The 14,827-nt window shown below is 52.1% G+C and overlaps 1 protein-coding gene across 3 annotated transcripts in view; it reads left to right on the plus strand.

Moving 5' to 3' along the window:
* Positions 1–11,427: 11,427 nt before the first annotated feature.
* The window catches only part of ARMC9 (armadillo repeat containing 9), a gene marked incomplete at both ends in the record, with an annotated part of 110,198 nt that continues 106,798 nt past the window's right edge, over positions 11,428–14,827 (plus strand). For all 3 annotated transcript variants that reach the window (XM_084239181.1, XM_084239183.1, XM_084239182.1), the window contains 2 exons: positions 11,428–11,478; positions 12,811–12,936. In XM_084239181.1, the coding sequence (XP_084095307.1) occupies positions 11,428–11,478; positions 12,811–12,936 (177 nt within the window). The remainder of the gene's footprint in view (positions 11,479–12,810; positions 12,937–14,827) is intronic.

Below are 14,827 nucleotides of genomic sequence, written 5' to 3' on the forward strand. Positions count from 1 at the left end.
GCTAGTGACAATCAAGTTGTTCACACTAAAAACCCAAGCCTCCCCCTGACTCGACGTTTGACGTCTCAGTTCATCCACCCTCCTTCCCCACTGTTCACTCATCACTTCCCCACTGTTCACCCCATTGAAGCACTCATCTGTGTCTACCTTTGGACATGTCCACTCTAGTCTGTTCTCCTAAATGACCTTTAATAAAAGGTAAATTATATTAGTCTGCTGCTTAAAAATCTCTGGTTCCTTAAGTCCCCGAATCCTTTCCTATGTGTACAAAGACTAGCTGCTGCTCACTGCTCCAGCCTCCCAGTTCACTCTGACCTCACTCCTAGGTCAGCTTTCACTTCCTCTAGAAATCCAAAAATCTTGCTGTCACCTCCTGGCCTTTGCACATGTCATTCCTTCTGCCTGAAAACCCTACTCTCTTCGCCCCCAACCTCTCCCTTTTAATGCTGGTGAATCTACTATTAGTTCTTTAGGTCTCAATTTATAAAGACTGTCTAAGAAACCCGCCCCAATTTCTCCCACTAGGGCTGAACTGATCCTCTTCGCTACCCCAGCACCCAGTATTACCCTCTATTGTCCTTATACCAAATCTCATTCATTATCTAATTGACTTGCCTATCTTGCCAACACTTATCTTGCAAGCACATTTTAATGCAAGCACATAATGGATGTTCATATATTCATCGGCTGCCTGTATTGCTAAGAGCCACAACTGAAAACTAATAGCACCATTAGGACAGAGTCCATGAGCAGATGAGAGGTGATGGGTTTATCTGGGAGCTGCCTTCCCCAGAGTCTACATGTCTCTTCTCACTCCTCTCCTGCAGTGACTAAACTTGCCTGCTAAGGACTGTTTTCAATTGATTTTCCTCTTAGAGAACCTTTGTGTGTGTGCACAAGATGGCATCCTGAAATTACAACTGGCATGAGAAAAAATGAGCCTGAACAAAGAAGCCTTTGTGGCTGTCCCAGATCGCTCCCCAACCTCGTTACCTTCAACATAAATGAGGGGACACTTCTGCTTTCCTGAGAAAATCCCTTAGAGTTCAAGTTCCTTCACTACCCTCTGATTTTTTATAGTTAAAACCTGGAAAGTCTCTTGGAAGCCAGACTGCATGACAGGAAAGCCATGGATGCTGGCCTCAGACTTTGGTTTAGATCCTAATATGTTCCTTCGAGATTTCCTTATTATACAGTGGAGATAACGTTTATCTCCGGGTTGAGGGGGTTAAGTAATAATGGTTCATTATCATGCCCTTACGACGTGCTGGGCGATATGCTAATAATCACATGTGTCACTTCTCACAATCGCCCTTTGATGTAGGTGCAGGTATCTTGAGCCTGTCTGTTAAGCTGGCGCTTGAGTAGACGTTCACTGCACTGCCCTTGGAGCAGAATGGCACGGCCTAATCCCTCATTCACACCCGAGGACACTCAGAAGAGTAAAGTGACGTGCTGAGCAGGGTCTGGCCTTTTCATTCTCTGGACTTGTTTGATCCAAAGGGGTAACAAACCTCCAAATAGCCATTTTCTCTCCTGATCCTCTTTCTCTACTCAGCTCCATGTCTGCATCCTCGCCCACACTCCTAAGCCCGGACGCCTTTCAGAAAGGAGCTGGCAATAAAGCGCTGTTTCCGGGTACCCGCCGTCTCCACAACATCCCCTCTTGATGGCATTTCCCATCTCTTTGCTGGCACCTGGAAAGTTCCTTTGGAGCATGCACTCAATGTTTTCCCAATCAGTGAGTTATGTATTTATAATAAAATTGCATCCGGAAGATAATTACCTTCAAAGTTCTTGGGCATTGCACAGAGCTAGAACTTGGCAAAAATTTGGAGAGAGAGAGAAAGAGTTTCCCATCGAGTCCTATTCCCATGGCCTGGAGAGAGCAGCGTCTGGCGCTCGTCAGATCTCCCCTCAGAAGTCCTGATTCATGCTTTAAAGATTTAAGAGGTTTGCAAGCCTCCAGGTCTTTCTCCTTATGCTGGGTTTATAAGTTAGCCTCCAAAATAAGGGCAGGTGGCGGGCCTCTGAGCAAATTCCTCCCTCTCCTCCTGGATTCGCAGCCTGGTGGAGCCTTCACCTACACCTCACTGCCAGCTGCAGCCAGCCGCCCCTCGAGCACTTCCCAGGCAGATAGGACACCTGCTTGGAAGGTGTTTGTTTTCCAGCCATCTCCTGTGTAAATAGGATGGTTGTTTACTAGCCAGTCTATAAACTCCAGCGCAAACCCCAAAGTCGTCCCCAAAGTCCCTGTCACAGTGTTTGGTAAATAAAGCCTATTGGTTTCAGAATAAGTCATCGTTTCAGATTGGAGAGTGGTGATGACCTCAATCCTATTTCTCTTTCTCCCAAGTACCTCCAACCACCTGGCATGGTGTGTGTGTGTGTTTAGCGTCTGGCTCCCCAGTGAGTAGCCCTCGTGAGGACAGGGGCTTGTTTCTATGACCACGTGTTGCTAGTGTCCAGCAGGCTCATTGGCTGCTTGTGGATGGCTCACTGTGGGCCCCTGGGTAGATAAATGGATGGACAGATGAGCAGACATATTTCAGTCCCGGGCTCTGGTCCCATGCTCACTTTAACCCCCCCCCCCCCATGTCTTTAATCCTCAATTCTGCTGTGAGGCATTTACAGAAATGAGCTGAGAGGTGAAGGGCGTGTAGCTAGCTATGCGAATGGAATTCAAGCCCGGGTCTGCCTGACTACAAAGCCCGTTCTTTTTTCTTTTTTTTTATGCATGCAAGAACTGGGGTATAGGCTAGAGGTGTGAAGGGGTGAGAGGATTCACCAGAGACAGAGCGGGGAGCAGAACAGGCAGACTGACTGAAATCCACTGCTGAGGGGAGCAGCGGGCGAGTCAGGAGAGGTCTGCTTCGCCATGTGGGTTGCTCCCTGGCCAGGGATCAAACTTATGCTGCAGTGGCTGCGGACAGCTTCATGGGTTGCATCTTAACCCCTTGCGCCACCAGGGAGGCCCACATAGCCCATCTTTAGGTTTTGCTTTTGTTTCTAGTTGAACACCCACGGCAGAGTGGGCAGGTCTGGAGTCCAACTCCAGCAAGATGCGCCGACACACGGGTGATCCTGATACACACTCTTAAGGCCACAGGGGAGCACCATCCTACCCAAAGCTGCCTCCAGAAGGACCGAGTCCCCATGCTATTTAAGGGGGAGAGCGAGAGCCGCGGCATGTCTACAACAGCATCACCGCCAGCCCAAGCCCTCCAGAGGCAGGACCTGACTCCCCACAGAGGGGTGCACACCTGGAGACAGATGTGTTTGCCAAAGGAGTGGCCCCATGGGCAGATGCTGTCCTGTGGCCTTCGGGACATGTCTCTGTCCTACACATGACACCTGGCACTGGCCTGCTGGTTTCCTCATTCCAGACTTTCCCAACTCACAAGGCAATGGCTGTTCTCCATCAAAAAGGATTTTGGGTTTGTCGAACTCCCTTTGCAAGATGCTTCTGCTCTCTTTCCCGGGGTCCGGTGGTTGGCATCCCAAGAAGCCCAGAGCCTCAGAGAATCAACAGGGGCAGCCACATGCACCCCTGACCCTGGGAAGTGACCCACCCTAGCCCCCCGTCAGAGGGTGACCCAGGGAAATCAGAAAACACTGATAACCCCCAGGCAGAGTGTGGGCAGGCGCCAGGCGGGCGCTCCTTTCCCAGGCTCAGCCCAGTGCCCCGGCGGGGCCTCTCCTCCTCCAGTGCTTTTCGGGGGGCGGGGAGGAGGGGCTGCGCAGTCCATCCATCAGCTCCTCGGCCAATGCAGGGAAGGTGGGAAGGCTGCTCTCTAGGTCAGGCAAGGCCAGGCGGACGGCGTGCCTGCTGGAGCCAGCAAAGCAGAGGCCCAGGACTAAATGATTTCATTTTTCTTAAAATAATTTGATCAACATATATTTGTAATTGAAATAGGCTTTATGGGGAAAATGAAGAAGTTGTTAGACATCCTTGCATATATTTATCTTATAGCTTAGAAGTGTAGCTTTTTAATGGAGGCAAGGAGATGGGTGGGTGGAGGCGCCATCATCTTTGTCGTGCTTCGAAGTCTATAGCGGTCCTGATCCACCCCAAAAAGGGACCCGTGATCTGCGCTCAGGCCAACATCCTTGAGCCATTGGTTCAACACAAAGTCAGCTCTGGCTGGTGGAGCTGAATCTAATGGGCAACACGGAAAAGCGCCCGAGGGTAAGTCAATCAGTGGGACCCACCTCCTCCTCCCCCCAGCAGACCTGGCCCCCACGTGCTGTCCAGGCCTCAACCCCACAAGGTCATGTGAGAGCTCAGCAGCCAGAGAAAACAAATGGGCTCCCAGCTGGTGCCTGCAGCTCTCTCAGCTGCCCAGAGCAGAGCGTGGGGGTGTCAGAGGGCAGGGGCTCCTCCCAGAGTGTGGGCTCCACTGCACCCCCTGGAGCCAGTCAGCCTTTCAAATGTGAGCCAGGGACATTGCCTGTCCACAACTCCTGTTATTTCTCTTCAGACAGGTCCACACACTTCCACGGGCAGATGGATCTAGAAAATGTGAGTCAGGGCAGACATCGGCCTGAGGCCCGAGACGTCCAGATGGATCTAGAAAATGTGAGTCAGGGCAGACCATCGGCCCGAGGCCCGAGACGGCCAGTCGGGAGGGCATCTGTTCTTTGTCTTGACTCCTTCCTTAGACCTGTGTCCTGGGTGTGGAGCAGCTAGCAGAGCTGGCCAAAGGCTTTTCCCATGTGGTCGTGTGGTCACAGCTGACTTGCCTGAGACCTGGCCTTACAAAGGCCTGGACAGCTTCAATGCGGGGGTGAGAGGGTTGGGGTCAGACCGGGTCCTGGACACTTTGGGGGCAGGGCAGCCCTAGCATACTACCACCCAGGGGACCTGGGTGCAGCGGTGGGTCAGCCAGCAGCACTGCTGTCTGGAGGGTCACTTCCTAGAGCCCTTTGGCACTTCCTGTGGCTCCGGGGAGAAGGCTGAGGGGGAGCGACCCTGCCCCTCTTTCACAGGTGTTCTGGAACTGAAAATGTTAATTTCCCAGCCTTTGGGTGGTTTCTCCCGGGAGGGACATTCACAGGCAGGTTGAGAGGAAATGGAGGTGCAAGGCAGGGCAAGATTCACCCCAGTTTGTCCCACGTCTCCCTGCTCAGTCCTGCTGTATGTCACAGCGGCCTGGCTCCCAGGAGCCAGTGGGGCACCTGCAGAGGATGCGGCCCTGAGTCCCAGAGAAACCGGGAACTGTGGTTTGTCAAACTCCCTTTGCAAGATGCTTCTGCTCTCTTTCCCGGGGTACGGTGGTTGGCATCCCAAGGAGCCCAGAGCCTCAGAGAATCAGCAGGGGCAGCCACATGCACCCCTGACCCTGGGAAGTGACCTGCCTGCTTTGCTGGCTCCAGCAGGCACACCGTCCGCCTGGCCTTGCCTTGCCTGACCTAGAGTGCAGCCTTCCCACCTTCCCTGCATTGGCGGAGGAGCTCATGGATGGACTGCACAGCCCACCCCCCTCCCCCGCCCCCCGAAAAGCACTGGAAGAGGAGAGTCCCCGCCGGGGCACTGGTCTGAGCCTGTGGACCTTTGCTGGACAACCTCCGGGACCTCACATCAATTAGACAAGGACAGATGTGCCAGGCAGGGTCAGGCTACCAGCATCATGCCTCCAGTTCTGACGCAGGGCCGTGGCTTGTACCCCCAGGTCAGCTGGTCTGTGTGGCCCACAGGGTGTGGCCTGTAGCATTTCCCCCAGGCTGTGGGGGTGACCCAGTTTGTGATAATTTGTTGTGGTGGCCCCAGCAAACAGACACAACTAGCAGGCATGGGTGCCTTTCCCAAGGTCACCTTAAGGTCCCCTGTGGTGTCTGTGCCTCACACAACCCACCTGCATCCCAGGCATCAGGGTGAAGAAAGCAAAGAAGGTGCACGGGCCCCTAGAAGGGCCCTTCCCTGAGCTCCTTCTCCTCATGTCTGCTTTCACCCTGCTACCAATCACTGTGGCCAGAAGGATGGAGGGAGTTGAGTCCAGTCTGGGCTGGGTATATTATCAGATGGAAGAGGGATGCTAGGTGGATAAAAATAATACCCACCACAATGGCCGTAATCCTGGCAGTCAGGCAACGCACTTGAAGGGAAAGCAAAGCAGGAATGATTATTGTAGGTAAGAGCCCAGAGTTCACAGGCACAAAGACCTGGGTTCAGTGCTCGTTCCACAGCTCCCCAGCTGTGTGACCTTTAAGTTGTTAACCTCTCTGTGGCTCAAGTTATTTAGCTTATCAAAGACAAAACCTGGACAAGTAACAGACGGATTTTATGGGGACTATCGCAATAGGGAGTGCTCTCCAGATTATACACCAACATGTGCATTACCTCAGGTAATGTACATTGTTCATCTGTAAAAGGCTGAAAATATCCATCTTATAGAGGTGTGAATAACCTATGTAAGTAGCACAATGCTGGGCACACACAGGGTTGCCCTACTTAGCAAACAAAAATGCAGGACAATTGAACCTCCCGTGTAAACAGTATATAAGATCATCTGTAGAATATACGTATATGAAAAATTCACCTGAAGTTCCAATTTAACCAAGCACCCTGTATTTTGCCTGGTAACATTTGGCACACAGTAAGTTGACAAGCGTTAGTATATTAAGTGGGGAGATTTACCCCCACTTAATACACGGGGGTAAATGATGTCTCTTCCTGCTAAACAGCGCTTTTCTTTGAAGACCATCTCTGATCTCACAAGAGCAGGGCACAGCTGGGGGCGGGGCAGATGGTGACCACAGACACCACCCAGGGCTTCTGCAAAGACAAGTTCACCTGTGTTCTCCAGCCCTTTTGTTAGGGGGAAAAGGCTGTCCTCAAGCTAATTCCATACAGGCTTTGTGGACGCCACCCCCACCCCAGGCCAAAGTCAGACACTGGGAACTCCACATCCCATCACCACCCAAGGGAAGTGAAAGGTCCATGCAGCAGGCCGGAATGCAGGAGCCAACCAGGAAGCCCACCTGGGGGGCAGGAATGCAGATACCTGCGTGGAGGACTCAGACAATGAGCCTTCCCCCTCCCCCTACCAGTCTCGTCTCAGACAAAGAACCTCTACCTGCCCTACAAACTTTTCCCGCGGTAGGAGCCCAACTACCCACCTGACCTCCCCTCACCCTATAAAACCCTGCTTCCCCCCAACAACGTGCGCGACTTCACTGACCCCCCACCTTGGGTCTGTGAGGTCCGCCTGGGGCTCAATAAACTTTCCCTCCCTTTGAGAAATGTAGCCTGGCTCTCCTCTCCTTTACCGCGCCGAACCTTTCAGGAAGGTGGCTGGGACCTGAGGGTGGGGTTCAGCAGCCAGGTGGGGATAAAGCCAGACACGTGGGCTTTGGAGGGGATCCCCATTTTGGCTCTCCGCCAGCTCGCAGCGTCCGACGGCCGGAGAGTGCTTTTTGGGTTTCCAGGTCGTCGGATCGGGGAGGACGCATGAAAGACTTTATTTCCCTATTTTCTCCCTGAGTTGTACATTCTCCTCATTTCCTTTTCCTTGTAAATAAACCTTTTATGAAGCTTCTGTGTGAGCCTGCAGTGGAGTATTCATAAGTCCCTTTAAAGCGCGCGGGTGAGGACCCACAGCCAGGAACCGGTTCAATATCGGGGCTGTCCTCTAACACTCTCTCAGAATCTCACCGGCTGGAAGGGGGGCCTTTTCCCCACCTGTAACCCCGCGTCCAGGGCGGTGAAGGTCACCTCAGAACCGAGTGAGGCGATGCACATGTAGTTGTATCGTCTGCAGCGCGCGCCCTGTTGCAACAGTCCCAGTAAAACCAGCCTGTTCCCTGTCGGGGTTTTGTCTCTGAGGAGTTAAGTCACTCGGGCCGCAGGGAGGGCAGGAGACCCCTCGCTCGGTTTGGACCTGAGCGTCACACGCTCCCGTTTTATTTCGAGAAACCCAACATTCAGCAGGCGGAGGGACGGGTTCTCGAAAATCCCTGGAAGCCGCTGCTGTGAGGTGGAGCCCCGGAGTCCGGCGCTTTGAAACGGATCTCGGGCGACGCTTTTTATTTGCGGGGGGCGCGCCCGTGAACGGGGTAACAGCGCCCCTGTTCCAACCGCACGGCCCTGTCACCTCGAAGCGGGTTTTGTTTCCCGGTGAGGAAACGAACTCGCCCCCCGGGCCGGCGGGCCCGGAGCAAGGCTGGCGGGAAGGCGCTGGGAGCTCGGGGGACCGCGGGGTACCCCGGGGGGCCCGCTCCGCGCCCGCACTTCACTTCCGCCAGCAGGCGGGCGGCCTTTCCTCCCGGGATGCCCCGCGCCCGCCGCGCCCGCTGATTGGCTGCGCCGCCCCACGTGACGCGGCTGGCGGCGGCGGTTGCCGGGGTGACGACGGGAGCGGCGGCGGTCGGCCGGCCAGGCGCGGTTGCCCGCGGCGGCGCTGCAGGTAAGGCGTCTCCCGCCGCCGCGACTGCGCCCCTGAGGCGATCGGGACCCCCGAGCTCGCGTCCCCGGGCTCGAGGAGCCGCGGGGGCCGCCGCCGACGCTGCTGAGCGTGCGCCGGGAGGACAATCCGGGGGCGCCAGCGCGGCGCCGGGTGCCCCCGCCTCTCGCCGGCGACCCAGGCCCCTAACTCCGACTTCCGTTAAGGACATCCCAAGGTCACCCCGCAGGCAGCCCCTCGTCTTGGCCTCTTCGGGCCAAACTTGGAGGGTCCCGCGTCGTCCAGTTGGGTAATGGCGGCTCCAGCGAACGGCCGGGGGCGTGTGGACCCGTCCCCGGCTTCTCCCCGCCCCTCGCCCTCCTCGCGGGCACCGCGGGCCGGACTTCGTGTCACCTCAGCACGCCCCGGACGCCTGCGGAACACTGTCCTCCTCCGGACGGCCCCCATGTTTCCCCTTTATTATGCAGCTTGTAGGCCCCAAGCTCCTTTCATAGACCTTAAGAAGAGGCCGCTGCAACTCGCAGGAAACTGGAGAGTCTCCCCCAGTTTCTGCGCGAGGTGGAGCCGGGGCCTGAGTGGTCTGGAGCCGCCCTGAGCGGTCCTGAGACGGTCGCCGTCTCTCTCGTGGCTCCCTGCAGACCTGGCGAGCCTGGAGCTGGCGGGCCACGGGGTCCTCGCTGCTCCTCCAACACCCCCAGCGCCTTAGAGCGGGCGGCATAGGTTTGGAGCAGGGAGAGACTACTGCGTTCAGTCTTCCTGACCAGTGTGCACATAATTCAGATCAAGTGCACTGTGATGAGTGGACAAAATGTCAAGTGCCAGATTCTGGGATTCTTAGAATTGGAAGAAATCTGATAAACTGGTGAAAAGAGTTGCAGTGATTTGGCCCAGGTCAGGGGTCCATGTATGGCATATTAGTCTTTAAATTCCTGTGGGGTCAGAGCTGGGGAGTGGCCCAGAGAATGGCTGCTTCGGCGACCTCTGGGGTGTGTTTGGGGGTGGGGGTGGGGGGCCGCGGGAAGAGTAGAAAGAAGTACTTAAAAGAAAAACAGGTTTATGAGTTTTGCAGCATTTCATTTAAACATTTTGGAAATGTAAAGAAGATGTTGGCCATTCTTTTTTTTTTTTTTTAAGATTTATTTATTTATGAACGTACAAGAGCTGGGGCACAGTCAGAGGTGGTGGGAGGGAGGGATGAGAGGACCCACCAGAGACAGAACTCTGCATCGAACTCTGCTGCAGTGGCTGCGGATGGTTTAGCAGTGCCGTGCTTAATCCCTTGCACCACCAGGGAAGCCCGATGTTGGCCTTTTTTTTTTTTTAATTTTTTTAAAGATTTATTTATTTTTATACAAGAGCTGGGGTACAGGCCAGAGGCGCAGGAGAGTGAGAGAATTCACCAGAGACAGCGGGGAGCAGAACAAGCAGACGGACTGAAATACACTGCTGAGGGGAGCAGCGGGGAGACAGGAGAGGTCTGCCGCGCCATTTGGGCAGCTCCTTGGCCAAGGCTCAAACTCGTGCTGTGGTGGCTGCAGATAGCTTCATAGGCTGTGTCTTAACCCCTTATGCCACCAGGGAGACCCTGGATTTTTCTTTTTAAGATTTATTTTATATGTACAAGAACTGAGGTGTAGGCCAGAGGTGTGGGGGCTGGGTGGGGTGGTGAGAGGATTCATCTGAGACTGATTGGGGAGCAGAACAGGTGGATCTACTGAAATACCTTGCTAAGGGGAGCAGTGAGCGAGACAGCAGAGGTCTGCTGTGCCGTATGTGGGTCAGCTCCTTGGCCGAGATTGAACTCACGCTGCTGTGGCTGGCGATAGCTTCATAATGCTGAGACTTTTAACCCCTGCTCCACCAGGGAGGCCCCCCTTTTTGTGAATTTTTAATATTTCTTACTTAGAGGCAGAATGAGAGACTGGTGATTTTGTCTGTTTACATCAGATTCATTCTAATGTGTATCCTTCCTTAAAGTAGCTGAATTAGGCCCTCCTCTGGTGGTGCGGGGGTTGAGTCAGCGCTGTCACCCCAATGGCCTGACTGATCCTGGACCAGGGGGCTAGCCCACATATGGTACAGCAGCCCTCCCTTGTCTTTCCTGCTGCTCCCCTCAGCAGTGTATTTCAGTAGATCCACCTGTTCTGCTTCCCACTCTGTCTCTGGTGAATCCTCTCAACCTCTCGTACCTCTGGCCTACACCCCAACTCTTCTATGCATAAATAAATAAATCTTTTAAAAAAAGAAATCAACGGAATTAACCAGCTCGTCACTCCACTTTGTTTAAATGTACATTGTCAACTTGCTTATGTGAATTATTCATCATCGTGGTACTTTAGGAAACCCCAAATAAGAAAACTTAGCTCCCACACTTTCACCAGCGGTCCTTGACTATCTCGTTTTCACCGTCCTCTCGTCCTGTCTGCGTGATGACCGTCCTGCTGTAGTTGTCCTGGAAGAACAAATTACTTTTGACGTTGGCCCCTGTATTTCCCGGCACTGCTGTAATCAGTGAGCGTAGACTCAGCAGCACAGATGTACTGTCTCAGTGCTCTGCAGGTGAGGGGATGAGATTCCTTTCACTGGACCAAAATCAGGGCGTTGGCAGGATTTGTTCCTTTCTGGATGCCCCAGAGGAGAATTTCTTCCTTCCCTGATGCCTGGTCCTCCGCTCCTGACCAGCCCTTCGTCTTCAAGGCCACAGGGGCCTGTGGAGGCTTATACAGCAACCCTCTGACCCCTGCCTTCTTGCTGTGCTCTTCCCTTGAACGCTTGTGATCACATTGGGCCCACAAAATAATCCAGGATAATCTCCCATTTTGAATTCAGCAAGATTAGCGTCCTTAATCCTCCCTGGCACAGTCTGACATATCCAAGGCGTGGGGCTCAGGACGTGGCCATCTTGGAGGGTAACTTTTCTGTCCCCACAGACAGACCCTTCATGATAGTTGAAATGAAAGCTTTTATCTTATTATTTTTGCCTTGTAGAGATTTTTGCTGTGAGAATTAACAGCGACGGTTCGATATGGGAGATATTCTGGCTCATGAATCGGAATTGCTTGGGCTAGTGAAGGAGGTAGGTGTACACACAAGAGGCCGCAGAGAGAGAGACCTCGGAAGTGTGGGAAGCGGGCGTTTCACAATGCAACAGGCTGTGTGGTCCCTTAGGCTGTTTTCTGTATCCTTACATTAGAGTTCTCTGTTTCCATTGTATCATTTTCCATGTGTTTATATTTTGTTTTCATCACTAAACGAAAATCTTCAAACTACTTTGGAAAAATCTTCTAAAGACTCTCATAAAAGCACCACACACTCATGGCAAAGATTGAAACCACGTCAAAGTATAAAAAGCGAACGTCCTGGCTCGCGGAGTGACCACCATGAATGGTTTCGTGTGTGGTCTTTCCAGACCTTTTTCTATGAATATTCATAATATATTCACATGTCCGTAGTGTGTTTCCCAAAGTGGGGTGACAGTGCTGTTGTGTGGCGCCTGTCACCTGTCAGCAGTAACCATGTGGCAACACATGGGCTCTGCCTCGTACTTTTCAGTGCTGCTGGCATCTCACCGCGTGGCTGTGTCCTGACTCATTTCTTGCCTCTCACTGGACACATCGGCTTCCCGTACTGAAAGCTCTAAAAGGCTGGCACCCACATCTTGTGCCTTTTGGTCTTGGGGCCTGCACGTTCCTGGTGCTCATGAAGCAGTTGCTCCTTTTCCTGTGTGACTCAAGTGATCACTGGGCAGCGAGACACATGGCACAGGGGCGGGGGTGGGCACACACCCTGGAGCTGCAGCTCTGTGGTCTGTTAGTTGTCACAGCCGGGGGCGGTGTCCTGGACCAGGGGAAATGGCCTGGTGGGGGGAGAGGGGAGAGAATGGTGGGGCAGCCTGAGAAGGAGCCTGCAGCCGTGTGAAGAGCAGCCATGGAGCAGGGGTTCTAGAACCCCAGGCAGGGCTCTTTTCAAGATGGGGCTGAGCCTAGTGCTGTGCTTGGAGGTCGCTGGTGACATGCCCGTCTTTAGCTTCTGTTTGTAGGAACAAGCGTTATTTCTAGTCCCTCCATGACAAGGAGCAAATTCCCAGAGACCTGCTAGGCCCAGAGTCCTCAGGCCTTCTGCTGACCACTTGCCTTTTTCAGATCACCGCACACAGTTAATGTTCTGCTATGCTAATGAAGCAGGCAGACCGCTCACCTTTTCCTTCTGAAAGCAATTTCTTTTCTGGAAATATTTCTTTGATTCCATCTTTCTAGGCTTTTAGTATGAATATTGATAAGTAAATATCATGGATTTGGGTGCCCAATTACCTCTCCCTTTATAAAGTGATTATAATATTGAGCTTGTGTAGTTACTTTGTTGATGTCAAAACATACAGCTATGTATACGTTGATGTTCTTTTTTATAGTATTTAGATTTTGCGGAATTTGAAGACACCTTGAAAATATTTTCAAGAGAATGTAAAATAAAAGGAAAACCGTTATCTAAAACAGCAGGTGGCCCCTTAAGGGACTCCAGATCATTGATCATCCAGGTAATATTTTGCTTTTTTTAAAAATCTGTGTAAATAATCAAGATGCTCCCAACTTGTGAAACTTGCTGCCGGTAGAGAATGTTGAAGTTTTTTTCTGGGGATCTGGTCAGAGTGCCTTGCAGCCTGCACAGGTGATTAGGCATGCACTAGTAATGTCATCTGCAAATCTCTGCTCTTCCTAGGAAATGGGTGGTCACGTAAGGTCTTTCTGTACATTTATAGAAAAGAAGAAAAAAGAGGAATCCCTACAGAGCTAGGAAAGAGACAAATGTGATCCTCAATTGGGTGATCTTTAAGTGTTGATTCTGGGCACTAGGAAACAGTGGTGAACAAAACCCAACCTAGCCCAACCCAACTCAACTCAACTCAGTCCAACCCATCTCAACCCAATCCAATCTAACCCAACCCAACCCAACCCAACCCAACCCAACCCAACTCAACCCAACCCAACCCAATGTCTGCACTCATGGTTCTTGCTTTCTAGCTTGGGGTGCTTGGAGGGGCAGAGAATGTGAGACTGACATGGCAGTGTCCTGTCAAAGGAAGGTCTGAGCAGCTTGGGAACAGCAGTGGGCTGAATGGCCTCACTTCTCAGTCTTAGGAAGGCCTTTCAGAATCCTCTCATTGTCAGATGTCTCCACTTCAGGCAAGTGATTGGTTCACTGTGAGAACTTCCAATGACAAGAGAACCAACATGTTGTTTCAGCTTTGCCTGATTTCATTATTTTTTAATAAATGTATTTATTATGTATGTATTATGTATTTCAACCTAGCATCTACTTCCATAAACAAATTGGGACTTGATTTGCGAGCTTCACCCGAGGAGCCAAAAGTCAGGCCCATCTGCTTGGGGCCCCTGACTCCCAGGGGCGGGCACAGGGCACCGTTGGGAGGGACACTGTCCCAGTGGCCTGTGGGGCTGCGCTCTCTGCCCTGCTAGGCCTCAGGCACCTGGACACTGAGTTGCCACCGCTTCAGACCCAGGCACCTCTGTCTGTGCTGCCCCAGGCAGCCCTGTGGACACCTCCCAAGCCCAGAGCAAACTTTCCAGACCAGGAAGCAAAGATGTAGTTATTTCTAGAGACGGAAGCAGGGGCTGTTCTTAGTCTGCATGAAGCTTGCTATTCAGAAAATCAGCCTCACTCCCAGACACTGACAGCAGCTGGTGACCCAGGTCCCTTTAGCGTGGATGGCACCCACATTTAACCTCGAGTTGGGGAATATGTAAGCATCTCTCAGTGAAGGTAACATTGGAGGGAATACAGCAAATCCTCAGTAGCTGACTAGTGAACATTCAGCATCTTTTGTGATGCTCACACTAACCAGATTGTGTGACCTTATTGGATAAGGTCAAAGAACTCTGTGTCCAGAAGCTTCCTCATCTATGTGCTGTCTCCAACATTGGTGGCTGTGTACATTTTGCACTAGGTTTGACATCACATTTCAGTTGTAGCTGTGTCTGAAAACAAATACCTCTTTGGGTCTTTGTTTTTTTCCTAAAATGTCATTTTAAAAAAGCATGTAAATTTTACCATTTTAACTATTTTCAGAGGTATAGTCAGTAGTGCTAAGTATATTCACATTGTTGTGAAACCAACCTCCAGAACCTTCTCATCTTGCAAATCCAAAACTCTGCTCCCATTAGGCAGCAACCCCCAGCTCTTGCTCCCCCAGCCTGGGGAAACCACCATTCTGAGTTCTGTTTCATGGATTTGACTCCTTGAGACACCTCTTGCAAGTGGAGCCAGTGTCTTTTTTGTGACTTGCTTGTTTCACTTAGTGTAATGGCCTCCAGTTTCATCCATGTCATAGCCTGTGCGTGAATTTTCTTCTTTTTGGGGGGTGTATGATATTCCACCATGTGTCTAGACCACAGTGTGCTTATCCACTC

This window comes from Talpa europaea (assembly GCF_964194135.1).
Source record: "Talpa europaea genome assembly, chromosome: 1".
Taxonomy (NCBI): Eukaryota; Metazoa; Chordata; class Mammalia; order Eulipotyphla; family Talpidae; genus Talpa; species Talpa europaea.